Source organism: Chamaea fasciata, unplaced genomic scaffold (genome assembly GCF_029207755.1).
Source record: "Chamaea fasciata isolate MVZ Bird 193981 ecotype frontalis unplaced genomic scaffold, bChaFas1.0.hap1 SCAF_1163, whole genome shotgun sequence".
Lineage (NCBI taxonomy): Eukaryota > Metazoa > Chordata > Aves > Passeriformes > Sylviidae > Chamaea > Chamaea fasciata.
In genome coordinates, this window is record NW_027095248.1 from 1 (window position 1) to 27873 (window position 27873).

At 58.4% G+C, this 27873-nt stretch overlaps 3 protein-coding genes across 3 annotated transcripts; 2 read left to right on the forward strand and 1 right to left on the reverse strand.

The window, feature by feature from the left end:
- Positions 1–96: 96 nt before the first annotated feature.
- On the forward strand, positions 97–5841 carry LOC136284601 (ELAV-like protein 3; the record flags this gene model as incomplete). Its single annotated transcript, XM_066174948.1, is given in 7 exon segments — positions 97–242; positions 535–585; positions 587–689; positions 1158–1368; positions 1649–1687; positions 3048–4126; positions 4215–5841. Coding segments are annotated over 6 exon segments (878 nt in total), but the record flags the coding sequence as incomplete, so codon positions are not given.
- A 6118-nt stretch (positions 5842–11959) lies between these two features.
- Positions 11960–17463, reverse strand: LOC136284599 (uncharacterized). Its single transcript, XM_066174945.1, has 8 exons — positions 17445–17463; positions 16889–16956; positions 16592–16670; positions 15011–15297; positions 13652–13708; positions 12883–13038; positions 12429–12598; positions 11960–12113 (listed from the first exon to the last, which is right to left on the reverse strand). The coding sequence occupies exons 1-8, from the start codon at positions 17461–17463 to the stop codon at positions 11960–11962; spliced, it is 990 nt and encodes a 329-aa protein (XP_066031042.1).
- Positions 17464–17766: 303 nt separating this feature from the next.
- Positions 17767–26954, forward strand: LOC136284600 (glucosidase 2 subunit beta-like; the record flags this gene model as incomplete). The annotated part of the gene is made up of 7 exons (XM_066174947.1): positions 17767–17849; positions 18392–18492; positions 19703–19819; positions 20861–20956; positions 23534–23591; positions 24640–24757; positions 26822–26954. Coding segments are annotated over exons 1-7 (706 nt in total), but the record flags the coding sequence as incomplete, so codon positions are not given.
- Between the last annotated feature and the right edge of the window lie 919 nt (positions 26955–27873).

Genomic DNA, 27873 nt, shown 5'->3' on the forward strand with positions numbered 1-27873 from the left:
GGATACAGGATAGGGACAGGGATGGGGACAAAGGTGGGGACAGGGTTGGGGGAGACACAGGGGACAGGGGGACACGAGGGACAAGTGTGGGGACAGGGGTGGGGCCACCCTTTGGTGACAGTGGCGCGCTGTCCCCAGGGCAGAGCCTGGGCTACGGCTTCGTCAACTACGTGGAGGCCGGGGACGCCGACAGGGCCATCGGCGCCCTCAACGGCCTCAAGCTGCAGACCAAGACCATCAAGGTGCCCTGGGCACACCTGGGGGACACCTGGGCGCACCTTGGGGACACCTGGGGACACCTGGGGGGCACCTTTGGGGTGAGGGAGGCACCTGAGGAGCACCTTCATGGCTGGGGGAGCACCTGGGGGGCACCTTCGGGATGGGGAAGGCACCCGAGGGACACCTGAGGGGCACCTGGGAGGTGGTGGGAGGACATTTGTGGGATCCTTGGTGCTGCAGGGCACACCTGTGGAGCCCCCGTGGTGGGTGGTCCCTCAGGTGCCCCCCGCCCAGGTGCTCACCTGTCCCTGCCAGGTGTCCTACGCCCGGCCCAGCTCCGCCTCCATCCGTGACGCCAACCTGTACAGTGAGCGGGCTGCCCAAGGCCATGGGGCAGAAGGAGATGGAGCAGCTCTTCTCGCAGTACGGGCGGATCATCACCTCCCGCATCCTCGTGGACCAGGTCACAGGTGTGTGCAGGTGTGCCCAGGTGTGCTCAGGTGTGTGTGTATATGGGGGGGGTGTGTGTGTGTACACACCCAGGTGTGTGTGTGCCCAGGTGTGTCAGTACGGCTGGATCATCACCTCCCGCATCCTCGTGGACCAGGTCACAGGTGTGTGCAGGTGTGCCCAGGTGTGCTCAGGTGTGTGTGTATATGGGGGGGGGGTGTGTGTGTGTGTACAGGTGTGTGTGCACCCAGGTGTGTGTGTGCCCAGGTGTGTCAGTACGGCTGGATCATCACCTCCCGCATCCTCGTGGACCAGGTCACAGGCGTGCGCAGGTGTGTGCGTGCGTGTGCACAGGTGTGCTCGGTCTTGCCTGGGGGAGGGCAAGGAGGGAAGGGGTTGTTTCTTTTAGGAAGGGGCAGGGGTTTTTTTGGGAAGCTCCCGCCCCCCTGCCCCGCTGCCCCCTTGACCCGCGTGTGTCACCTGCCCAGGTGTGTCGCGGGGCGTGGGCTTCATCCGCTTCGACAAGCGGGCGGAGGCGGAGGAGGCGGTGCGGGGGCTGCACGGGCAGAAGCCGCTCGGCGCCCCCGAGCCCATCACGGTCAAGTTCGCCAACAGCCCCGGGCAGAAATCGGGGGGGGCCCTGCTCAGCCTGTGCCCCCGGCGCTACGGAGCCCTGCACCCCCCCCCGCAGCGCTTCCGGTCAGCCGGGGGGCGCTGGGGGGTCTGGGGGGGTGAAATAACCCCGGGAATGGGATCCTGGATGGGGGGTCCTGGAAGGTCCTGGGGGGGGGGGGGTCCTAGGAGGAATGTGAGGGGTCCTGGAGGAGTTCTGGGGGAACCTGGGGGCTGGAGGGTGTGGGGTAACCCGGGAATGGGGGTCCTGGGGGGTTCTGGGGGGGGGTCTGGGGGGCTGGGACCCCCTGGGTACGGGGGACCCTCCTCGCTGTCCCCCCCCCTAATGTCGCCCTGTCCCCTCCAGACTGGACAATTTGCTGAACGTGGCGTACGGGGTGAAGAGGTAACACCCACCTCCCCCCCCCCAAAAATAAAAAACCCCTAAACCCCCCCAAACGTGGCCTAAACTCCTCCAAATCCCCCCAGAATCCCCCCCAACCCCCCCCGGGACCCCTCTGGCTGACCCCAGGCCAGCCCAAATCCCCCCCAGACCCCCCCAGACCCCCCCATGCTGACCCCAGGCCAGCCCAAATCCCCCTTAAACCCCCCCCCAAACCCCCCCAGATCCCCCCAGACCCCCCCTGGCTGACCCCAGGCCAGCCCAAATTCCCCTGAAATCCCCCCAAACCCCCCCAGATCCCCCCAGATCCCCCCAGACCCCCCCTGGCTGACCCCAGGCCAGCCCAAATCCCCCTTAAATCCCCCCCAAACCCCCCCAGACCCCCCCCTAAACCCCCCTGGCTGACCCCAGGCCGGCCCAAATCCCCCCAAACCCCCCCAGACCCCTCCATGCTGACCCCAGGCCAGCCCAAATCCCCCTGAAATCCCTCCAAACCCCCCCCAAACCCCCCCAGATCCCCCCAGACTCCCCCTGGGCTGACCCCAGGCCAGCCCAAATCCCCCCCAAACCCCCCTGGCTGACCCCAGGCCAGCCCAAATCCCCCTGAAATCCCCCAAACCCCCCCAGACCCCCCCAGACCCCCCCTGGCTGACCCCAGGCCAGCCCAAATCCCCCTGAAATCCCTCCAAACCCCCCCAGGCCCCCCCCAGATCCCCCCCTGGCTCTGACCCCAGGCCAGCCCAAATCCCCCCAAACCCCCCCCAAACCCACCCCAGACCCCCCCATGCTGACCCCAGGCCAGCCCAAATCCCTCTGAAATCCCCCCAAACCCCCCCCAAACCCACCCCAGACCCCCCCATGCTGACCCCAGGCCAGCCCAAATCCCTCTGAAATCCCCCCAAACCCCCCCCAAACCCACCCCAGACCCCCCCAGACCCCCCCTGGCTGACCCCAGGCCAGCCCAAATCCCCCCCAAACCCCCCTGGCTGACCCCAGGCCAGCCCAAATCCCCCTGAAATTCCCCCAAACCCCCCCAGACCCCCCCCAGACCCCCCCATGCTGACCCCAGGCCAGCCAAATCCCTCTGAAATCCCCCCAAACCCCCCAGACCCCCCCTGGCTGACCCCAGGCCAGCCCAAATCCCCCTGAAATCCCTCCAAACCCCCCCCAAACCCCCCCAGATCCCCCCAGACTCCCCCTGGCTGACCCCAGGCCAGCCCAAATCCCCCCCAAACCCCCCTGGCTGACCCCAGGCCAGCCCAAATCCCCCTGAAATTCCCCCAAACCCCCCCCAAACCCACCCCAGACCCCCCCAGACCCCCCCTGGCTGACCCCAGGCCAGCCCCCTGTCGCTGCTGCCCAGGTTCTCCCCTCTGGCCATCGAGGCGGTGCCGGCCCTGGCCGGGGTGGCTTTGGGGACCCCCGCCGCGCCGGGCTGGTGCATCTTCGTCTACAACCTGTCACCGGAGGCGGACGAGAGCGTCCTGTGGCAGCTCTTCGGACCCTTCGGCGCCGTCACCAACGTCAAGGTGATCCGGGACTTCGCCACCAACAAGTGCAAAGGCTTCGGCTTCGTCACCATGACCAACTACGAGGAGGCGGCCGTGGCCATCGCCAGCCTCAACGGCTACCGGCTGGGGGAGCGCGTGCTGCAGGTCTCCTTCAAGACCACCAAGCAGCACAAGGCCTGAGCCGGGCCGGGCCGGGCCGGGCCGGGCTGGGGGAGGGGGTCTGTCCCCACCACGGGGTCGTGGGGAGATTTGGGTGGAGGGTCTTGGGGTCCCCAGCTTCTGTGGGAGCCGTGGAGGAAACCACCTTGGGGACCTTCGGGGGACCTTGGGAACCTTCAGGGCATCTTGGGGACCTTCGGGAGCGATGGAGAAACTGGGCCGGAGGTTCTTGGGGACCCCCCCCTCCCCCTTTCATGGGTGTCATGGAAAGCCACCTTGGGGACCTTCAGAAGACCCCCACGGGAACCACGGGGACCATGGAGACACTTGGCTGGAGGTTCTTGGTGACCCCAACTTCTGTGGGAGCTGTGGAAACCGTGGAGGAAACCACCTTGGGGACCTTCAGGGGACCTTGGAGACACTCAGCTGGAGGTTCTTGGGGACCCCCCTTCCATGGAAACCGTGGAGGAAACCACCTTGGGGACCTTCAGGGGACCATGGGGACACTCAGCTGGAGGTTCTTGGGGACCCCCCTTCCATGAAAACCGTGGAGGAAACCACCTTGGGGACCTTCAGGGGACCATGGGGACACTCAGCTGGAGGTTCTTGGGGACCCCCCTTCCATGGAAACCGTGGAGGAAACCACCTTGGGGACCTTCAGGGGACCTTGGGGACACTCAGCTGGAGGTTCTTAGGGACCCCCCTTCCATGGAAACCGTGGAGGAAACCACCTTGGGGACCTTCAGGGGACCATGGGGACACTCAGCTGGAGGTTCTTGGGGACCCCCCCCTTCCATGGAAACCGTGGAGGAAACCACCTTGGGGACCTTCAGGGGGACCTTGGAGACACTCAGCTGGAGGTTCTTGGGGACCCCCCTTCCATGGAAACCGTGGAGGAAACCACCTTGGGGACCTTCAGGGGGACCTTGGGGACACTCAGCTGGAGGTTCTTAGGGACCCCCCCTTCCATGGAAACCGTGGAGGAAACCACCTTGGGGACCTTCAGGGGACCATGGGGACACTCAGCTGGAGGTTCTTGGGGACCCCCCTTCCATGGAAACCGTGGAGGAAACCACCTTGGGGACCTTCAGGGGACCTTGGGGACACTCAGCTGGAGGTTCTTGGGGACCCCCCTTCCATGAAAACCGTGGAGGAAACCACCTTGGGGACCTTCAGGGGACCATGGGGACACTCAGCTGGAGGTTCTTGGGGACCCCCCCTTCCATGAAAACCGTGGAGGAAACCACCTTGGGGACCTTCAGGGGACCTTGGAGACACTCAGCTGGAGGTTCTTGGGGACCCCCCTTCCATGGAAACCGTGGAGGAAACCACCTTGGGGACCTTCAGGGGACCATGGGGACACTCAGCTGGAGGTTCTTGGGGACCCCCCTTCCATGAAAACCGTGGAGGAAACCACCTTGGGGACCTTCAGGGGACCATGGGGACACTCAGCTGGAGGTTCTTGGGGACCCCCCTTCCATGGAAACCGTGGAGGAAACCACCTTGGGGACCTTCAGGGGACCTTGGGGACCGTGGGGACACTCAGCTGGAGGTTCTTGGGGACCCCAGCTTCTGTGGGAACCGTGGAGAAAGTCGCCTTGGGGACCTTGGGGACCATGGAGAAACTCGGCTGGAGGTTCTCGAGGATCCCAGCTTCTCTGGTGGCCATGGAAACCGTGGAGGAAACCACCTTGGGGACCTTGGGGACCTTCATGAGCAATGGAGAAACTCGGCTGGAGATTCTTGGGGACCCCCACTCCACGGGCGCCATGGCAACTGTGGGGAGAGTCACCTTGGGGACCCCCACAAGCACCACGGGGACCACAGAAAGTCACCTTGGGGACCTTGAGGACCTTCACGAGCACCATGGGGACCACGGAGAAACTCAGCACCTGGAGACCTCGTGGGACCCCCCCCCCCCGTGAGCACCAAACACCTCCTGGAGACCTCGGGGACCCCCTCCATGGAGACCCTGGAGGAACCCACAGGGGAGACCTGGAGACCTCGGGGTCCCCCCACGAGCACCGCGGGGACCACGGAGTTCCCGGGCGTCCCCTCTGTGGCTACCAAGGACATCCCTGGGTCCCCAGGATGGAGAAACGCACCTGGAGACCTCGAAGAACCCCAGAGAACCCCTGCCATGGCCACTGAGGACACACCTGAGGCACAGCCGGGACACCTTGAGGACTCCTCCAGGTGCTCCAGAGTGTGGAGAACCTCCCCCAGGACACTGTGGACACACCTGGGAGCCCTCCCCAGGTGTCTCCCCCAAACTTCACCACTCCGGCGGTGGCCGGACCACCTGGAGCGGTGCCCTCCTCCTCCTTCCACCTGATCCAGGTGTGTCCAGGTGGGGGCTGTGCCCCCCCTTTTCCTTCCCTCCACTCCAGGACTCCGGGGGGAGGGAGAGGGGGGAGGGTTCTGCTCTCTCCTTCCTTCCCGTGGTTTTATTTTCGTTTGGTTTTTTTTTTTTTTTTTTCCTTCATTTTTCGGGGGAGGGATTTTTTGGAGGGGGGGGGGGGGTGGGGAGAGGAGGAGGAAGAGCAGGAAATAAGGATTGGTGGCATTTCCAACGACACCCGTTACCAGGTGAGGAGGAGCGCCACTTGAGCCGCCGACCCAAATCCGTCTATTTTTATAGCAGAATATTAAAAAACAAACAAACAAAATATCCCTCCCTCCCTCCCCCCAAAAATAAAAAAAATCCCCCCAAAAATCGCCTTTGCAGAGGGGGTGAGAACCTGTTTGGTGCTCCCCGAGTTCCGTGGAAGCAGCTGGTGAACCCCGAGAGTGATCGAGGCAAGTTTGGTTTTTTTTTATGGGGGCTCAGCGGCACTCAAGATTCCAGGGACTTCTCTGGTACCCCCAAAATGGGGAGGGAGGGGACGTGTCCTGTCACATTCCCCTCCCTCCCCTTCCCCACCTTCTCCGAAATCGCCGGGTGGGGTTTTTTTTTTTTTTTTTATTTTCCGCCCCAGATCACTCCGTTTGCTGGAGTTTCGGCCACTTGGAGCCTCCTGTCCAAAAACAAAAACAGGGCGGAACCCCACCTCAAGAAACCCCAACCCCTGAGTTTCCCCCATCCTCCTGATCGTTGTTATTATTCTTAATTATTCTTAATTATTATTGCTGTTGTTGCTGTTGTTGTTATTATTATTATTATTATTGCGATTCTTATTTATTTTCCCTTCGCCGTCGGGATAATTTCTCGCTTTTCGGTGGTTTATTTCCCATTTATTTCCTATTTATTCTTCCCCCTGGTTTCTCCCCAAATCTTGGACCTTCTTTTCCCCCCTCCTTAACCGGGACCCTTCCCCAAACCCATCCCGGCTCCTGGTTTGTTTTTTTTTTTTTTTTCGGTGTCGTGCCCGTGTGAAGCTTCTTGTAGTTTTAATTATTATTATTATTATTATTATTAATATAAGTATTTAGGAGCGATCCCCTCTGTGTCCAGATCCGCCATCACATCCCCCCACACACACACACACGAACTCTGACCCCCCAGCCCCTCTTCCAGGGGGTCCAGCCCTGGAATTTTGGGGGGTCAGGGGACCCCCAATTCAGTAGCAATAAGGGGTCCCCACCTCAGCCCCTGACCCATTTTTTGGGGGACCCAGGGACCCCCCCCCCCAATCCCCCCGTGGCATTGCGGGACCCCTCGGACGGGACCGGGACCACCCCCCTGGCCCCCCACACACCCCCCGGACTCGACTATTTGTATTTTTCATGGAAAAATCGATTAAAAAAAATTTAAAAAGCCGGAGTGGTTGGTGCTTGTGTTTTTTGGCAGGGAGGGCGTATCCATATCCCGGGGCTGGGCGGCCGAGGAACCCTCGGCCATTTTGCCTGTTTCCCACTCTTTTCCCTTCACAGTTCCTACTTTTTCCCCTCATGTTTCCTGCCCTTTTCCCCTCACGTTTCCCGCTCTTTTCTCCCCTCACATTTCCCACCGTTTTTCCCCTCACCTTTCCCGCCCTTTTCCCCTCACATTTCCAACCTTTTCCCCTCACGTTTCCCGCTCTTTTCTCCCCTCACGTTTCCCGCTCTTTTCTCCCCTCACCTTTCCCGCCCTTTTCCCCTCACATTTCCAACCTTTTCCCCTCACATTTCCCGCTCTTTTCTCCCCTCATGTTTCCCGCTCTTTTCTCCCCTCACGTTTCCCGCTCTTTTCTCCCTTCACGTTTCCCGCTCTTTTCTCCCCTCACATTTCCCGCCCTTTTCCCCTCACATTTCCAACCTTTTCCCCTCACATTTCCCGCCCTTTTTCCCCTCACCTTTCCCGCCCTTTTCCCCTCACATTTCCAAACTTTTCCCCTCACGTTTCCCGCTCTTTTCTCCCCTCGCGTTTCCCGCTCTTTTCCCCCCTCATGTTTCCCGCTCTTTTCCCCCCTCACGTTTCCCGCTCTTTTCTCCCCTCGCGTTTCCCGCTCTTTTCTCCCCTCACATTTCCAACCTTTCCCCCTCACGTTTCCCGCTCTTTCCCCTTCACATTTCCCACCCTTTTCCCCTCAGCTTTTCCATCGCTTTCCATCACACAGACAACAACGGGGAAAAAAAAAAAAAGCATTTTCCTCTTCATTTAAGCATCTTTCCTCCTCCCAATCTTTGTGTTTTCTGGGGTCACTGGGATGGACCGCAGAGGGACTGGGACATCACTGGAAGGTCGGGGACGCACGGGGAGGGATGATTTTTGGGGTTGCTGCACAAGATTTAGAGATCCTGGGAGGGTTTTGAGGGTGTTCATGGCATTGTAGGTGATGCCGCCATGGGTTTGAGGGCTCCGAATTGGGAGGTGGAAGAGCGATTAAAGACTTTCGGGGCGCGTCGTGTAGATTCACGCCCAGCGCCGCGGCCGCCACGCTGCCGTAAAGCGACGGCTCCGCCTCAGCCAGCTCTCCGCACTGCCGTAAAGTGCCGCCAACCTGGCTGCGAACGGCAGCGTGGCTCCGAGCACGCCACGCTGCCATAAAGCGCAGAGGTGGTTCGCCACACTCCCGTAAAGCGCCGCCGCCGCGCTGGCCACACTGCCGTAAAAGCCAGGCTGGGTGGGAAACACGGAAAATTTTTGGGGGGGTCTGGGAGAAGATTTGGGATCACAGAGAAGTTTTGGGGGATCCTGGGAAAGGATTTCGGGGGTCACGAAGGGAGACCCTACCCCAGGGTGCCCCCGCGCCCGATTCACCTGCGATTTTCGGGATCTGGGTTGAAGAAAATCTATTTTTTTTCCCCCCCCTGATTTCAGGGAATTTTTTATTTCCCGCCTCGGTCCCTGGAGGTGCCCTGGGGGTCCCTGGGGATGAACTCGGGGGCACTGGGGGGGACTGGGATTATACTGGCACGGAGTGGGGGGTTACTGGGAGCACTCGGGGGGATACCAGGATCAAGCGCAGATTGTACTGGTCTATACTGGTGTGTACTGGTGTGTAGTGGCGGTCACTGGGGGGGCACTGGAGAGCACTGGGAGGGCACTGGTCTATACTGGTCCATACTCGTGTATACTGGTTTGTACTGGCGGTTCGTGGGGTGGGCACCGGGTGGGCACTGGTCTATACTGGTCCATACTGGTGGTCACTGGGGCAGCACTGGGAGGGCACTGGTGTATACTGGTCCATACTCGTGTATACTGGTTTGTACTGGCGGTTCGTGGGGTGGGCACCGGGTGGGCACTGGTCTATACTGGTCCATACTGGTGGTCACTGGGGCAGCACTGGGAGGGCACTGGTGTATACTGGTCCATACTGGTCTGTACTTGTGGTCTCTGGGGCGGGCACTGGGAGGGCACTGGTGCATGCTGGTCCAAACTGGTTTATTCTGGTGGTCACTGGTCTATACGAGTCCGTGCTGTTTTATACTGGTTTATACTGGTTTATACTGGTTTATACTGGTCCGTACTGGCGGTCACTGGTGCGGGGGGCCCCCGCCCCTCCCCCCCCGCAGCAGGAGCCGCGCGCGGCGCTTGAGCAGAGCCCGAGATGGGGGAGGGGCGGGGGTCGCCTCCTCTGGGGGGGGGGGAGGGGAGGGGACACGGTCAGGGACCCCCAAAAAACACCCAAAAAACCACCCCCCCCCAAAAAACACCCCCCCAAAAAAAACCACCCAAAAAACACCCAAAAAACACCCCCAAAAAACCCCACCCAAAAAACACCCCCAAAAACACCCAAAATACCCCAAAAACACCCCAAAAACCCACACGGAGACCCCAAAAATACCCCAAACACTCCCCAAACAGCCCCAAAACAGCCCCAAATCACCCTAAACAGGCCAAAAACCACCCAGGGACCCCCCAAAACAGCCCAAACCCACCCAAAAATACCCCCAAGGTACCCAAAGTCCCCCAAATCACCCGTAAACCCCCAAATTGTCCAAAACAGCCCCCAAAACACCCCGAAATCACCCCCAAAACCAGCCCCCCCCCAAACCCCCCCAAAACAGCCAAAATCACCCAAAAGACCCCAAATCAAGCCAAAATACCCCAAAAAATCAGCTCCAAAACACCCAGGGACCCCCAAGAAACACCCCCAAACTCCCGGGGACCCCCCAAATCCCCCCAGGATCCCTCGAGCCCCCTCCTCACCCTCGGAGCTGGGGGGCAGCGCCGGGGGCTCCTCCTGCTGCGGCCGGGGGGGCTGGGGGGCCCCAAAAATGGGTCAGGACCCCCAAAAACCAACCCGGGACCCCCAAAAATGGACTCGGGACCCCCAAAAACCAACCCGGGCCCCCCAAAAATGGGTCAGGACCCCAAAAAACCAACCCGGGACCCCCAAAAATGGGTCAGGACCCCCAAAAACCAACCCGGGACCCCAAAAATGGGTCAGGACCCCAAAAACCAACCCGGGACCCCCAAAAAATGGGTCAGGACCCCAAAAACCAACCCGGGACCCCCAAAAATGGGTCAGGACCCCCAAAACCAACCCGGGACCCCAAAAATGGGTCAGGACCCCCAAAAACCACAACGGGACCCCCCAAAATGGGTCAGGACCCCCAAAAACCAACCCGGGACCCCCAAAAATGGGCCAGGACCCCCAAAAACCAACCCGGGACCCCCAAAATGGGTCAAGACCCCCAAAAACCAACCCGGGACCCCAAAAATGGGTCAGGACCCCAAAAACCAACCCGGGACCCCCAAAAAATGGGTCAGGACCCCCCCAAACCAACCCGGGACCCCCAAAAATGGGTCAGAACCCCCAAAAACCAACCCGGGACCCCCAAAAAATGGGTCAAGACCCCCAAAAACCACAACGGGACCCCCCAAAATGGGTCAGGACCCCCAAAACCAACCCGGGACCCCAAAAATGGGTCAGGACCCCCAAAAACCAACCCGGGACCCCAAAAATGGGTCAAGACCCTCAAAAACCAACCCGGGACCCCCAAAAATGGGTCAGAACCCCCAAAAACCAACCCGGGACCCCCAAAAAATGGGTCAGGACCCCCAAAAACCACAACGGGACCCCCCAAAATGGGTCAGGACCCCCAAAACCAACCCGGGACCCCCCAAAATGGGTCAGGACCCCAAAAAACCACAACGGGACCCCCCAAAATGGGTCAGGACCCCCAAAACCAACCCGGGACCCCCCAAAATGGGTCAGGACCCCCAAAAACCAACCCGGGACCCCCAAAAATGGGTCAGGACCCCCCAAAACCAACCCGGGACCCCCAAAAATGGGTCAGGACCCCCAAAACCAACCCGGGACCCCCAAAAATGGGTCAGGACCCCCAAAAACCAACCCGGGACCCCCAAAATGGGTCAGGACCCCCAAAAACCACAACGCGACCCCAAAAATGGGTCAGGACCCCAAAAACCACAACGGGACCCCCAAAAATGGGTCAGGACCCCCAAAAACCAACCCGGGACCCCAAAAATGGGTCAGGACCCCAAAAAACCACAACGGGACCCCCAAAAATGGGTCAGGACCCCAAAAATTGACTCGGGACCCCCGGGAACGGGCTCAGCCCCCCCGGCCCATCCCGGTCTCACCTGGGCGGGGTCCTGGGGGGGAGGTCCCGACGCTGGCCCCGCCCCCTCCCTTAGCCCCGCCCTCAGCAGCTGCAGCAGGGCGCGGGGGGGGCGGGGAGACTGAGGCACGGCCCGCACCTGCGTCAGGTGTGACAGGAGCACTCCCTCACCTGGTCCAGGTGTGTCCCCACCCCCCTCACCTGGCCCAGGTGTGTCCCCACCCCCCTCACCTGGCCCAGGTGTGTCCCCACTCCCCCTCACCTGGCCCAGGTGTGTCCCCACCTCCCTCACCTGGCCCAGGTGTGTCCCCACCCCTTTTACCTGTCCCAGGTGTGTCCCCACTCCCCCTCACCTGGCCCAGGTGTGTCCCCACCCCCCTCACCTGGCCCAGGTGTGTCCCCACCCCCCTCACCTGTCCCAGATGTGTCCCCACTCCCCCTCACCTGGCCCAGGTGTGTCCCCACCCCCCTCACCTGGCCCAGCTGTGTCCCCAGCCCCCTCACCTGGCCCAGGTGTGTCCCCACCCCCCTCACCTGGCCCAGGTGTGTCCCCACCCCTCTCACCTGGCCCAGGTGAGTCCCCAGCCCCCCTCACCTGGCCCAGGTGTGTCCCCACCCCTCTCACCTGGCCCAGGTGAGTCCCCAGCCCCCCTCACCTGGCCCAGGTGTGTCCCTCCCCTCTCACCTGCCCCAGGTGTGTCAGGATCCTCTCCAGCCATTCTGAGGCCCCGCCCAGGGCGTGGCTCACCTGGGCCAGGTCCCTGCGCGCGGCGGCCACGCCCCCCGAGCCGGGGGGGGAGGGGTCCCTGTGACCCCCCCCAGAGGCACCTCAGGGGACACCTGGGAGCGTCCCCACCCCCCCAGGTGTGCCCAGGTGTGTCCCAAGGTGTCTCCAAGTGAGTCCCCAACCCCTCAGGTCTGTCCCAGGTCTCCCCAGGTGTATCCCAGGTGTCCTCAGGTGTGTCCCCAGGTGGGTCCCCACCCTCCCAGGTGTGCTCCAGGTGTGTCCCAGGTGTCTCCCCAGGTGTCCCCAGGTGAGTCCCCAACCCATCAGGTGTGTTCCAGGTGTCCCCAGGTGTGTCCCAGGTGTCCCCAGGTGTCCCCAGGTGTCTGTCACTCACCTGTGGGGGGCTGTCCCCAGGTGCCCCCCCCGCAGGCGCCCCCGCAGAGCCGCGGCCTCGGCCCTGAGCTGGGCCAGGGCCTGGGACAGGTGAGACACCTGCGACACACCCGGGGACACCTGGGACACCTGGGACAGGTGAGACTGGGACAGGTGCGACAGGCGAGACACCTGGGACAGGTAAGACCAGGACAGGTGAGATGGGTGCTAGGACAGGTGTTGGGACAGGGCCAGGGACACATGAGACACCTGGGACACGTGTGATGGGGACAGGTGTGACAGGACAGGTGAGACACCTGGGGACAGGTGAGACACCTGGGGGCAGGTGAGACAGGTGACACAGGGACAGGTGGGACGGGTGGGACAGGTGAGGACAGGTGACACAGGTGTGACAGATGACACCCAGGGCAGGTGACTCACAGGTGACACCCAGGTGACCTTGGGGGGGGTCTCACCTGTGACCCGGCTCTGGTGGGCGTGGCCGGGGGCGGGGTCACGGCCGGTGTCCCCGGGGGGGTCTCCGGGGTCTCCGGGGGGTCTCGGGGAGGGAGCGGCGATGGGGAGGGGGATGGGCGGGGCTCCTCCTGCCCCTCCCCCCACTGCGGCCACTCCTAAGGGGGGGAGGGGACAAAGGGGGGGATGGGGGCGGGGACAGCCCGGACACCCCTCCCAAAATCCCCCCAAAAATCTCCCCAAAAAATCCTCCCAAAAATGCCCCAAAAAATCCTCCCCAAATCCCCCCAAAATCTCCTAAAAATTCCCTCAAACCCTCCCGCAAAATCCCCAAAAATCCCCCCCAAATCTCCCAAAAAATCCTCCCAAAATCCCCCCAAAATCTCCTAAAAATCTCCCCAAAAATCCTCCCAAAATCCCCCAAAATCCCCCCAAAATCCTCCCAAAATCCCCCCCAAATCTCCCAAAAATCCCCCAAAACCCTCCCGCAAAATCCCCTAAAATCCCCCCCAAATCCTCCCAAAATCCTCCCAAAATCCCCCCCAAATCTCCCAAAAATCCCCCAAAACCCTCCGGCAAAATCCCCCAAAATCCCCCCAAAATCCCCCCAAAATCCCCCCAAAATCCCCCAAAATCCCCCAAAATCCCCCAAATCCCCCCAAAATCCTCCCAAAATCCCCCCAGAATCCTCCCAAAATCCTCCCAAAATCCCCCAAATCCCCCAAAATCCCCCAAATCCCCCGACCCCCAATTCCCCGCCCCCCCCCGTACCGGCCCCAGCGGCTCCCGCAGCTCCCGCCGCGGCCCCGCCCCACGGGAACCCCGGAGCTGGGGGGGCAACGGGGGGTCAGAGGGGGCCGGACCCACAGAGACCCCAGACCCACAGAGACCCCAGACCCATAGAGAGCCCTGACCCATAGAGAGACCCCAGACCCATAGAGACCCCAGACCCACAGAGACCCCAGACCCATAGAGAGCCCTGACCCATAGAGAGACCCAGACCCATAGAGAGACCCCAGACCCACAGAGAGCCCTGACCCATAGAGAGACCCCTGACCCATAGAGAGACCCTCCGTGACCCATAGAGACCCCAGACCCATAGAGAGACCCCCGTGACCCATAGAGACCCCAGACCCATAGAGAGACCCCAGACCCATAGAGACCTCAGACCCATAGAGACCCCAGACTCATAGAGAGCCCAGACCCATAGAGAGCCCAGACCCACAGAGACCCCAGACCCATAGAGAGACCCCAGACCCACAGAGACCCCAGATCCATAGAGAGACCCCAGACCCATAGAGACCCCAGATCCATAGAGAGACCCCAGACCCACAGAGACCCCAGACCCATAGAGAGACCCCAGACCCATAGAGACCCCAGATCCATAGAGAGACCCCCCGTGACCCATAGAGAGCCCAGACTCATAGAGAGCCCAGACCCATGGAGAGCCCAGACCCACAGAGAGACCCCAGACCCATAGAGAGACCCCAGACCCATAGAGACCCCAGACCCATAGAGACCCCAGACCCATAGAGAGACCCCAGACCCATAGCGACCCCAGACTCATAGAGAGCCCAGACCCATAGAGAGCCCAGACCCACAGAGAGCCCAGACCCATAGAGAGACCCCAGACCCATAGAGACCCCAGACCCATAGAGACCCCAGACTCATAGAGAGCCCAGACCCACAGAGAGACCCCAGACCCATAGAGACCCCAGACCCATAGAGACCCCAGACCCACAGAGAGACCCCCCGTGACCCATAGAGACCCCAGACCCACAGAGACCCCAGACCCATAGAGACCCCAGACCCACAGAGAGACCCCAGACCCATAGAGAGACCCCAGACCCATAGAGAGACCCCAGACCCATAGCGACCCCAGACTCATAGAGAGCCCAGACCCATAGAGAGCCCAGACCCACAGAGACCCCAGACCCATAGAGACCCCAGACCCATAGAGAGACCCCTGACCCATAGAGAGACCCCAGACCCATAGAGAGACCCCAGACCCATAGAGACCCCAGACCCATAGAGACCCCTGACCCACAGAGAGCCCAGACCCACAGAGACCCCAGACCCATAGAGACGCCCGCAGCCCCCCAACCCAGCCCCCCCAGAGCCCCCCGGTACCTGTGGGGGTCGCCCCCGCCCCCCCCGGCCCTGCAGCCCCCGCAGCCTCCGGCGCCTGCGCAGCAGCTCCGCCTCCGCCCCGCCCAGCAGCGCCCGCGCCAGCCCCGCCTCCGCCTGCAGGTGAGAGGACAGGTGGGAGCCAGGTGTGCCCAGGTGTGTCGTTACCTGTCCCAGGTGCGTGTTAGGTGTGCCCAGGTGTGTGTGCGACCCCAGGTGTGTGTTAGGTGTGCTCAGGTGTGTCCCAGGTGTGTCATTACCTGTCCCAGGTGTGCCCAGGCGTGCGTTACCTGTGTCAGGTGTGTGTTACCTGCCCCAGGTGTACCATTACCTGTCCCAGGTGTGTCAATACCTGTCCCAGGTGTGTGTTACCTGCCCCAGGTGTATCTCAGGTGTGTGTTACCTGTCCCAGGTGTGTCATTACCTGTCCCAGGTGTGTCATTACCTGTCCCAGGTGTGTGTTACCTATCCCAGGTGTATCTCAGGGGTGTGTTACCTGCCCCAGGTGTACCATTACCGGCCCCAGGTGTACGTTACCTGTCCCAGGTGTGTCATTACCTGCCCCAGGTGTACCATTACCTGTCCCAGGTGTGTCATTACCTGCCCCAGGTGTACCATTACCTGTCCCAGGTGTGTCAATACCTGCCCCAGGTGTGTGTTACCCGTCCCAGGTGTATCTCAGGGGTGTGTTACCTGCCCCAGGTGTACCATTACCTGTCCCAGGTGTGTCATTACCTGTCCCAGGTGTGTCATTACCTGTCCCAGGTGTATCTCAGGTGTGTGTTACCTGCCCCAGGTGTACCATTACCGGCCCCAGGTGTATGTTACCTGTCCCAGGTGTGTCATTACCTGCCCCAGGTGTGTGTTACCTATCCCAGGTGTATCTCAGGGGTGTGTTACCTGCCCCAGGTGTACCATTACCGGCCCCAGGTGTGTCATTACCTGTCCCAGGTGTGTGTTACCTATCCCAGGTGTATCTCAGGTGTGTGTTACCTGCCCCAGGTGTACCATTACCGGCCCCAGGTGTACGTTACCTGTCCCAGGTGTGTCATTACCTGCCCCAGGTGTACCATTACCTGTCCCAGGTGTGTCAATACCTGCCCCAGGTGTGTGTTACCCGTCCCAGGTGTATCTCAGGGGTGTGTTACCTGCCCCAGGTGTACCATTACCTGTCCCAGGTGTGTCATTACCTGTCCCAGGTGTGTCATTACCTGTCCCAGGTGTATCTCAGGTGTGTGTTACCTGCCCCAGGTGTACCATTACCGGCCCCAGGTGTGTCATTACCTGTCCCAGGTGTGTGTTACCTATCCCAGGTGTATCTCAGGTGTGTGTTACCTGCCCCAGGTGTACCATTACCGGCCCCAGGTGTACGTTACCTGTCCCAGGTGTGTCATTACCTGCCCCAGGTGTACCATTACCTGCCCCAGGTGTACCATTACCTGTCCCAGGTGGGTCATTACCTGCCCCAGGTGTACGTTACCTGTCCCAGGTGTGTCATTACCTGTCCCAGGTGTGTCATTACCTGCCCCAGGTGTACCATTACCTGTCCCAAGTGTGTCATTACCTGCAGCAGGTGTCTCAGGCTCAGGTACAGCCCCCGCACTCTCTGCGCCTCCTCCCCCCGCAGCTGCAGCCGCCCCAGGGAGCCCCGGAGACCCCGCACCTGGGGGAGGGGCACGGGGGTCACCGAGGGGTCAGGGGTCATTTGGGGGTCAGTGGAGGGGTCACAGAGGGGTCACAAGGGGGTCAGGGGTCACATGGGGGTCAGGGGTCATTGGGAGGTCATTTGGGTTGGTCACAGAGGGGTCAGGGGTCATTGGGGGGTCATTTTGGGGTCGAGGGTCATTTTGAGGGGTCCCGGGGGGGGGGTCTCAGACCCACCTGGTCCTGCCGGGGGTCTCGGGGGGTCCCGGGGGGGTCCCGGAGGCAGCGCCGGGGCCGGGCCCGGCCTGAGGGGGGCACAGAGGGGTCAGAGACCCCCCCCCCCAAAAAATAACCCCAGAGACCCCAAAACAACCCCAGAAACCCCCAAAAATCCCACAGGAACCCACAGAGGCCCCAGAATCCCGCCAGCAACACCCCTCAGGACCCCCCAAAACCCACCCAGGACCCCCCAAATCCCCTCAGGACCCCCAGAACCCACCCAGGACCGCCCAAAACCCACCCAGAACCCCCCAAATCCCATTCAGGACCCCCCAAATCCCCTCAGGACCCCCAGAACCCACCCAGGACCCCCCAGGTACCCCCAAATCCACCCAGGACCCCCCAAATCCCTTCAGGACCCCCAAACTCCACCCAGGACCCCTCAAATCCCCTCAGGGCCCCCTAAACCCCACCCAGGACTCCCCAGGACCCCCCAAAACCCACCCAGGACCCCCCAAATCCCCTCAGGAACCCCAAAACCACCGGGACCCCCGAATTCCCGCCCCCCCCATACCGGGGTCTCCGGCGGCCATTGGGGGGTCCCAGATCTGTGGGGGGGGCACAAAGGGGTCGGGGGGGGCTTTGGAGGACCCTGAGATCGCCCCAAATCCCCCCCAGGACCCCCGAATCCCCCAAATCTCACCCCAAATCCCCCCGGGACCCCCCAAAATCTCCCCCCCGAATGCCGCACGTGCTCCCGGCCGCTGCCGACCCTTGGCCACGCCCCCTTCTCCACGGCAACGGGGACGCTCGGGCGCTGATTGGCTGAGCCGCCGTACGCAAGATGGCGGCGCCCAGCATAAGAGACGAACCTCACACAAGATGGCGGCCGCCGTATGGGCTCGACAGGAAGTTCCGCCTTGGGCCGCTTCCGGTTCCGCTCCGGGTGGCCTGAGGCGCGCGCGCGGGACCCGGACCGGTACCGGGGGCGGATTTGGGGGGATTTTTGGGGGGTTTAAACGGAGGTTTGAGGGATTTTGAGGGGTTTAAACGGAGGTTTGAGGGATTTTGAGGGGTTTAAACGGAGGTTTGAGGGATTTTGGGGGGTTTAAAGGGGGATCGGAGGGGTCTGGGGGCGTCTGAAGGGGGATTTCGGGGGGTCCAAAGGGGGATCTGAGGGGTTTAAAGGGGGATTTGGGGGGGGTTGGGGCGTTTAAAAGCCGATTTTGGGGAGTTTGAAGGGGGATCTGAAGGGTCCGGAGGGTTTAAAGGGGGACTTGGGGGATTTTGGGGAGTCTGAAGGGGGATCTGAGGGGTTTAAAGGGAGATTTGGGGGGGTTGGGGAGTTTATAAAGCCGTTTTGGGGGGAGGTTTAAAGGGGGATCTGAGGGGTCTGGGGGTATTTGGGGTGTCTGGGGTGGGATTTGAGGGGATTTTGGGGGGGATTTGAGGGGATTTGGGGTGTCAGGGTGGTGTTTGGGGGGGGGGGGGTCCCCTGACCGGGGCTCTCCCCTCCCCCAGCCCGGCCATGCCGCCCCTCCCCCTCCTGGCGCTGCTGCCGCTGGTTCTGGGCGGGACCCCCGAGGTGACGGTGACACGGCCCCGGGGGGTGGCCCTGAGCCGTGAGTGACACCCCAAAAACACCCCGAAATCGCCCCAAAAACACCCTGAAATCACCGCAAAAATCGGCCCCAAAATCGCCCCAAATCATCCCAAAAATCACCCCGAAATCAGCCCGAAAATCGCCTTTAGATCACCCCAAAAACACCCGAAATCGCCCAAAAACACCCCGAAATCACTGCAAAAATCGGCCCCAAAATCGCCCCAAATCATCCCAAAAATCACCCCGAAATCAGCCCGAAAATCGCCTTTAGATCAGCCCAAAAACACCCCAAAAAACACCCCCAAAACACCCCGAAATCGCCCCAAAAACACCCCCGAAATCACTGCAAAAAATCGGCCCCAAAATCGCCCCAAATCATCCCAAAAATCACCCCGAAATCAGCCCGAAAATCGCCTTTAGATCACCCCGAAAACACCCCGAAATCGCCCCAAAAACACCCCGAAATCGCCCCAAAAACACCCCCGAAATCACTGCAAAAATCGGCCCCAAAATCGCCCCAAATCATCCCAAAAATCACCCCGAAATCAGCCCGAAAATCGCCTTTAGATCACCCCGAAAACACCCCGAAATCGCCCCAAAAACACCCCGAAATCACCGCAAAAATCGGCCCCAAAATCGCCCCAAATCATCCCAAAAATCACCCCGAAATCAGCCCGAAAATCGCCTTTAGATCACCCCAAAAACACCCCGAAATCGCCCCAAAACACCCCAAAATCACCCCAAAACCAGCCCAAAAATCATCCCTCAAATCCCCCAAACCCCCTGACCCCAAACCCCCTGGAAATCCCCCCCGAATCCCCCCAAAAACCAGCCAAAAATTCCCCCCCAAATCCCCCCAAACCCTCTGGGACCCACCCAAATCCCTCTCAAATCCCCTCAACGCCCCCCCCAAATCCCCCCAAATTCTCCCTAAATTTCCCGAAATCCTCTGAAATCCCCCCCAGTTCCCCCCCAGACTGCCCAAATCCCCCCAAAACCCCCTAAATCCTCCCCAAATCCCCCCCTGACCCCCCGAAACCCCCTGAGACCCACCCAACCCCCCCAAAATCTCCCCTAAATCCCCCCAAATCCCCCCCAAATCCTCCCCAAATCCCCCCAAAACCTCCTGAGACCCTCCCAAATCCCCCCCAGATCCCCCAGATCCCCCCAGATCCCTCTCAGACCCCCCGAATCCCCCCAAGCCCCCCCAATTCCGTGTCTCCCCCCAGAGCTGCCCTTCTACGACCCGTCGGGGCCGTTCCGCTGCCTGGACGGTTCCGGCTCCGTGGACTTCAGCTGGGTCAACGACGACTACTGCGACTGCAGGGACGGCTCCGACGAGCCTGGTGGGGCCTCGGGACCCCCGAAAACCGAATCGGGACCCCCAAAAACCCCCCGGGACCCCCCAGAATCCAAACCGGGACCCCCAAAAACCCCCCGGGACCCCTAAAAATCGAATCGGGACCCCCAAAAACCCCCCGGGACCCCCCAGAATCCAAACCGGGACCCCCAGAATCCACCCTGGGACTCCCCAAAATCCCCCTGGGACCCCCAAAATCCACCCCTGGGACCCCGAAAATTCACCCAGAAACCCCAAAATCCACCCCGGGACCCCCAAATTCACCCAGAAACCCCAAAATCCAAACTGGGACCCCCAAAATCCATTCTGGGACCCCCAAAATTCACCCAGAAACCCCATAATCCAAACTGGGACCCCCAAAATCCACCCCGGGACCCCCAAAAATCGAATCGGGACCCCCAAAAACCCCCCGGGACCCCCAAAAATCGAATCGGGACCCCCAAAAAGCCCCCGGGACCCCCAGAATCCAAACTGGGACCCCCAAAATCCACCCTGGGATCCCCAAAATCCACCCTGTGACCCCCAAAATTCACCCAGAAACCCCATAATCCAAACCGGGACCCCCAAAAACCCCCAGGGACCCCCAAAATCCCTCCGGGGACCCCCCAAAACCCCCCTGGAACCCCCCAAATCCCCCCCCGGGACCCCCAAAAAACCCCCCGGGACCCCCAGAACACAAACTGAGACCCCCAAAAACCCAACTGGGATCCCCAAAATCCCTCCAGGGACCCCCAAAACCCCCCTGGGACCCCCAAAAATCCACCCCGGGACCCCCAAAAACCCCCCTGGGGTCCCCAAAAATCACCCAGAAACCCCCAAACCCCCCCCTGAGACCCCCAAAATCCACCCCAGGGACCCCCAAACCTCCAAAATCCCCCCTCAAAAGCCCCGTTTTCACTTTTTTGGGACCCCAATTTCTTTCTGGGCCCTTTTTAACCCCCCCCCAAATTTTAGGGGAGGGGGGTCCCCAAAATCTCTCTGGGTGCCCCCCAAAGTGACGGGGACCCCCCCCCCCAAACCCCCCCAGGGACCCCCGCGTGCCCCAACGGGCGTTTCCACTGCACCAACGCCGGGCACCGGCCCCGCAGCATCCCCGCGGCACACGTCAACGACGGCGTCTGCGGTGGGATTTCGGGGGGTCCGGGGGGGGTTTGGGGGGGATTTGGGGGGTTCTGGGGGGGTTTGGGGGGTCCTGGGGGGATTTGGGGGGATTTTGGGGGGTCCTGGGGGATTTTGGGGGGGATTTTGGGGGTCCTGGGGGGTTGGGGGTCCTGGGGGGTTTGGGGGTCCTGGGGGGATTGGGGGATTTTGGGGGGTCCTGGGGGATTTCGGGGGGTCCGGGGGGGGTTTGGGGGGGGATTTTGGGGGGTCCCTGGGGGGGTTTGGGGGGTCCTGGGGGGGTTTGGGGGGGATTTTGGGGGGGTCCTGGGGGGGGTTTGGGGGGTCCTGGGGGGATTTGGGGGGGATTTTGGGGGGGTCCTGGGGGATTTTGGGGGGTCCTGGGGGGATTTGGGGGGGGATTTTGGGGGGTCCTGGGGGGGTTTGGGGGGGATTTTGGGGGGTCCTGGGGGATTTTGGGGGGTCCGGGGGGATTTGGGGGGGATTTGGGGGAAATCTGGGGGGATTTGGGGGAATTTGAATGGAGTTTGGGTGTGGTTTTGGGGGGATTTGGGGAGTCTTGGGAGTGATTTGGGGGGATTTTGGGGGGGATTTTGGGGGGTCCTGGGGGGGTTTTGGGGGGTCCTGGGGGGATTTGGGGGGAATTTGGGGGGACTTGGGGTGGATTTGAATGGAGTTTGGGTGTGGTTTTGGGGGGATTTGGGGATCTTGGGGGGGATTTGGGGGGATTTGGGGGGGATTTGCGGGGTCCTGGGGGGGATTTGGGGGGTCCTGGGGGATTTTGGGGGGGATTTGGGGGGTCCTGGGGGGGTTTGGGGGGAATTTGGGGGGATTTGGGGTGGATTTGAATGGAGTTTGGGGTGGGGTTTTGGGGGGATTTGGGGATCTTGGGGGAGATTTGGGGGGGATTTTGGGGGGGTCCTGGGGGATTTGGGGGGTCCTGGGGGATTTGGGGGGGTCCTGGGGGATTTTGGGGGGTCTGGGGGGATTTTGGGGGAGATTTTGGGGGGTCCTGAGGGGGATATTTAGGGATTTTGGGGGGGATTTGGGGGGGTCCTGAGGGAATTTTGGGGGGGTTTTGGGGTGATTTTGTGGAATTTTTTTTGGGGGGGGTTTGGAAGGTGGTTTGGGGGTTTTTGGGGGGATTGATTGTGGGGGGTTTTTGGGGTTTAGGGTTTTTTGGCGGTGATTTCGGGTTTATTTGGGGTGTTTTGGGGGGTTTTTGGGTTTTTTGGGGTTTTTTTGGTGGTGATTTCGGGTTTTTTTGGGGTGATTTTGGGAGTTTTTGGGGTTTTTTTTTTGGCGGCGATTTTGCCTTTTTTGGGGTGATTTTGGGGTTTTTTGGGGGGGTTTTTTGGGGGGTGATTTTGGGGTATTTTGGGGATGATTTTGGGGTTTTTTGGGGATCATTTTTGGGGTTTTTTTGGGGTGATTTTGGGTATTTTGGGGATGATTTTGGGGTTTTTTGGGTGATTTTGGGGGGTGATTTTGGGGGTTTTTTGGGGGGTGATCTTGGGTATTTTAGGGATGATTTTGGGGTTTTTTTGGGGTGATTTTGGGTATTTTGGGGATGATTTTGGGGTTTTTTTGGGGTGATTTTGGGTATTTTGGGGATGATTTTGGGGTTTTTTGGGGTATTTTGGGGGGTGATTTTGGGGTTTTTTGGGGTGATTTTGGGTATTTTGGGGATGATTTTGGGGTTTTTGGGGTGATTTTGGGGGGGTGATTTTGGGGGTTTTTTTGGGGGTGATTTTGGGGATTTTGGGGGGTGATTTTGGGGTTTTTGGGGTGATTTTGGGTATTTTGGGGATGATTTTGGGGTTTTTTGGGGTGATTTTGGGGGGTGATTTTGGGGGTTTTGGGGGTGATTTTGGGTATTTTGGGGATGATTTTGGGGATGATTTTGGGGTTTTTTGGGGTGATTTTAGGTATTTTGGGGATGATTTTGGGGTTTTTTGGGGTGATTTTGGGGGGTGATTTTGGGGGTTTTTTGGGGGGTGATCTTGGGTATTTTGGGGATGATTTTGGGTTTTTTGGGGATGATTTTAGGTATTTTGGGGATGATTTTGGGGTTTTTTTGGGGTGATTTTGGGTATTTTGGGGATGATTTTGGGGTTTTTTGGGGATCATTTTGGGGTTTTTTTGGGGTGATTTGGGGTATTTTGGGGATGATTTTGGGGTTTTTTTGGGGTGATTTTGGGGGTGATTTTGGGGGTGATTTTGGGGGTTTTTTTGGGGGGATTTTGGGGATTTTGGGGATGATTTTGGGTTTTTTTTGGGGTGATTTGGGGTATTTTGGGGATGATTTTGGGGGTATTTTGGGGATGATTTTGGGGTTTTTGGGGTGATTTTGGGGATGATTTTGGGGGTTTTTTTGGGGGTGATTTTGGGTATTTTGGGGATGATTTTGGGGTTTTTTGGGGTGATTTTGGGGGGTGATTTTGGGGGTTTTTTGGGGTGATTTTGGGTATTTTGAGGATGATTTCGGGTTTTTTGGGGTGATTTGGGGTATTTTGGGGATGATTTTGGGGATGATTTTGGGGTCCCCCCCCTGTGCTGACCCCCCCCCTTCACCCCCCAGATTGCTGCGACGGCACCGACGAGTGGGGGAGCGGGGCCGGCTGTGAGAACACCTGCAGGTCAGACTGGGGGAACTGGGACAAACTGGGACAAACTGGGAGGGACTGGGAGGGACTGGGATGGACTGGTTTGAACTGGGACAGGCTGGGATGTGATTTTTGGGGTCCCCCAGAGAACAACGTCCCTGTGAGCGTGAGGCGTGGCTCCGCTAGGGATGGACTGGGACGGACTGGGACACACTGGGACGGACTGGGACACACTGGGATGGACTGGAACAAACTGGGATGGACTGGGACGGACTGGGACACCACTGGGACGGACTGGGACGGACTGGGATGGACTGGGACGGACTGGGATGGACTGGGACGGACTGGGACGGACTGGGACGGACTGGGATGGACCGGGACGGACTGGGATGGACTGGGACAGACTGGGACGGACTGGGACGGACTGGGATGGACTGGGACAAACTGGGACAGACTGGGACAAACTGGGATGGACTGGGACAAACTGGGATGGACTGGGACGGACTGGGACAAACTGAGACGGACTGGGATGGACTGGGACACACTGGGACGGACTGGAGCAAACTGGGATGGACTGGAACGGACTGGGACGGACTGGGACGGACTGGGATGGACTGGGACGGACTGGGATGGACTGGGACGGACTGGGATGGACTGGGACACTGGGATGGACTGGGACAAACTGGGACGGACTGGGACAAACTGGGATGGACTGGGACAAACTGGGATGGACTGGGGCAAACTGGGATGGACTGGGACACTGGGATGGACTGGGACGGACTGGGATGGACTGGGACGGACTGGGACGGACTGGGATGGACTGGAACAAACTGGGATGGACTGGGACGGACTGGGACACACTGGGACGGACTGGGACAGACTGGGATGGACTGGGACAAGCCAGGATGTGATTTTTGTTCAGGGAGCGGGGCCGCCGGGAGCGCGAGGCGCGGCTGCGCTCGGGATGGACTGGGATGGACTGGGACGGACTGGGACAGACTGGGATGGACTGGGATGGACTGGGATGGACTGGGATGGACTGGGACAGACTGGGACAAGCCAGGATGTGATTTTTGTTCAGGGAGCGGGGCCGCCGGGAGCGCGAGGCGCGGCTGCGCTCGGCCGCCCTGGCCAGGGAAGGTTTCGCGCTGAGGCAGCGCCTGGTGCAGGAGGCGGCCGAGGGCAAACGGGAAAAACAGGTCGGGAAAACCGGGAATTTGGGGAATTTCGGGGAGTTCGGGGGATTCGGGGGATTTTGGGGGGATTTTTTGGGGATTTTTTGGGGATTTTTTGGGATTTTGGGGGGAATTTTTGGGATTTTTGGGGGGATGTTTGGGAGGCGGCCGAGGGCAAACGGGAAAAAACAGGTGAGGAAAAAAAAAAGGGATTTGGGGAGTTTTGGGGATTTTTTGGGAGTTTTGGGGATTTTTGGGTGGAGTTTGGGGGGATTTTTTGGGATTTTTTGGGGGGGAATTTTGGGGGGGTTTTGGGGGGTATCTGGGAGGCGGCCGAGGGCAAACGGGGAAAAAACAGGTGAAAAAATGGGGAATTTTGGGATTTTCTGGGGAGTTTGGGGGAGTTCTGGGGATTTTTGGGAAGTTTGGGGAAGTTTTGGGGAGTTTGGGAGAATTTGGGGTGAATTTGGGGATAATTTGGGGATGTTTTAGGGATAATTTGGGGATGTTTTAGGGATAATTTGGAGATATTTTAGGGATTTTTTATGGATAATTTGAGGATAATTTGGAATTTTGGGTGGATAATTTGGGGATATTTTAGGGATTTTCTAGGGATTTTTTTGGGGGTATTTTGGGGATATTTTGGGGATAATTTCAGGCTGTTTTGGGGATATTTTGGGGATTTTTTGGAGATAATTTGGGGATAATTTCATGGTGTTTTGGGGATTTTCTTGGGGATAATTTCAGGCTTTTTTAGGGATATTTTGGGGATTTTTTGGGGATATTTTGGGGATAATTTGGGGATATTTTGGGGATATTTTGGGGATAATTTCAGGCTGTTTTAGGGATATTTTGGGGATTTTTGGAGATAATTTGGGGATAATTCATGGTGTTTTGGGGTTTTTTTGGGGATATTTTGGGGATATTTTGGGGATAATTTCAGGCTGTTTTGGGGATATTTTGGGGATATTTTGGAGATAATTTGGGGATAATTTCATGATGTTTTGGGGATATTTTGGGGATAATTTCAGGCTGTTTTGGGGATTTTTTGGGGATAATTTGGGGATAATTTCATGGTGTTTTGGGGATATTTTAGGGATAATTTCAGGCTGTTTTGGGGATATTTTGGGGATATTTTGGAGATAATTTGGGGATAATTTCATGATGTTTTGGGGATATTTTGGGGATAATTTCAGGCTGTTTTTGGGGATATTTTGGGGATATTTTGGAGATAATTTGGGGATAATTTCATGATGTTTTGGGGATATTTTGGGGATAATTTCAGGCTGTTTTGGGGATTTTTTGGGGATAATTTGGGGATAATTTCATGGTGTTTTGGGGATATTTTAGGGATAATTTCAGGCTGTTTTGGGGATATTTTGGGGATATTTTGGAGATAATTTGGGGATAATTTCATGATGTTTTGGGGATATTTTGGGGATAATTTCAGGCTGTTTTGGGGATTTTTTGGGGATATTTTGGGGATAATTTGGGGATAATTTCATGGTGTTTTGGGGATAATTTGGGGATAATTTCAGGCTGTTTTAGGGATATTTTGGGGATTTTTTGGGGATAATTTGGGGATAATTTCATGGTGTTTTGGGGTTTTTTTGGGGGTATTTTGGGTATAATTTCAGGCTGTTTTAGGGATTTTTTGGGGATTTTTTGGGGATATTTTGGGGATAATTTCATGGTGTTTTAGGGATATTTTGGGGATTTTTTGGGGATTTTTTGGGGATAATTTCATGGTGTTTTGGGGATATTTTGGGGATAATTTCAGGCTATTTTAGGGATATTTTGGGGATTTTTTTGGGATTTTTTGGGGATATTTTGGGGATATTTTGGGGATAATTTGGGGATAATTTCATGGTGTTTTGGGGATATTTTGGGGATATTTTGGGGATAATTTGGGGATAATTTGGGGATAATTTCAGGCTGTTTTAGGGATATTTTGGGGATTTTTTTGGGGTATTTTGGGGATAATTTGGGGATATTTTGGGGGATATTTTGGGGATAATTCCCGGCCGTTTTGGGGATATTTTGGGCATGTTTCTGGGCTGACTCAGGCGTGTTTCGGGGGGATTTCAGGCCCGTCTGGAGGGGCTGCAGGAGGCGCGGGCGGGGAGCTGGAGCAGCGCGTGGGGACGCTCCGGGCGGCCAAGGAGGCGGCCGAGGGACCCGAGCAGGCGGCCAGGGGGGAGCACCGGCGGAAATGGGGGGGGTGAGGACGGGATCTGGGGGCGACTCGGGGCGTTTCGGGGTTTTGGGGGGGATTTTTTGGGGTTTTTTGGGGGGTTTTTGGGGGTTTTTTGGGATGTTTTGAGGGTTTTTTTCGGGTTTTTTTGGATTTTTTTCGGGTTTTTTTTCAGGCTTTTTTTGGGTTTTTTTCGGGTTTTTTTTCGGGTTTTTTTCGGGTTTTTTTCGGATTTTTGGGGGATTTTTTTGGGATTTTTTTCGGGTTTTTTTCGGGTTTTTTGGGGATTTTTTTCGGGGTTTTTGGGGGTTTTTTGGGGGTTTTTTGGGATATTTTGGGGATTTTTTGGGGTTTTTTTTGGGATATTTTTTGGGTTTTTTGGGATTTTTTCGGGGGTTTTTGGGATTTTTTGGGGTTCTTTTCAGGGTTTTTTGGGGATTTTGGGGGATTTTTTGGGGGTTTTTTTGGGAGTTTTTTCGGGTTTTTTTCGGGTTTTTTGGGGATTTTTTTCGGGGTTTTGGGGGATTTTTTGGGTTTTTTTGGGATATTTTAGGGTTTTTTTGCGGGGTTTTTTTGGGATTTTTTTCGGGTTTTTTCGGAATTTTTTTGGGGGTTTTTTTGGGATATTTTGAGGGTTTTTTTCGGGTTTTTTTGGGATTTTTTCGGGGGTTTTTGAGATTTTTTGGGGTTCTTTTCGTGGTTTTTTTGGGATTTTTTTTCGGGGTTTTTTGGGATTTTTTGGGGGTTTTTGGGGGATTTTTTTGGAAGGTCCCAAATGGGCAGCGAGGGGGGGAGCACAGGAGGAAACGGGGGGAGAGGGGGGGCGGGGTTGGGGGGATTTTGGGCTCCCCCGGGTGGATTTTGGGGTCCCCGAGTGACTTTTGGGCTCCCCCGGGTGGATTTTGGGCTCCCCCGGGTGGATTTTGGGGTCCCCGAGTGACTTTTG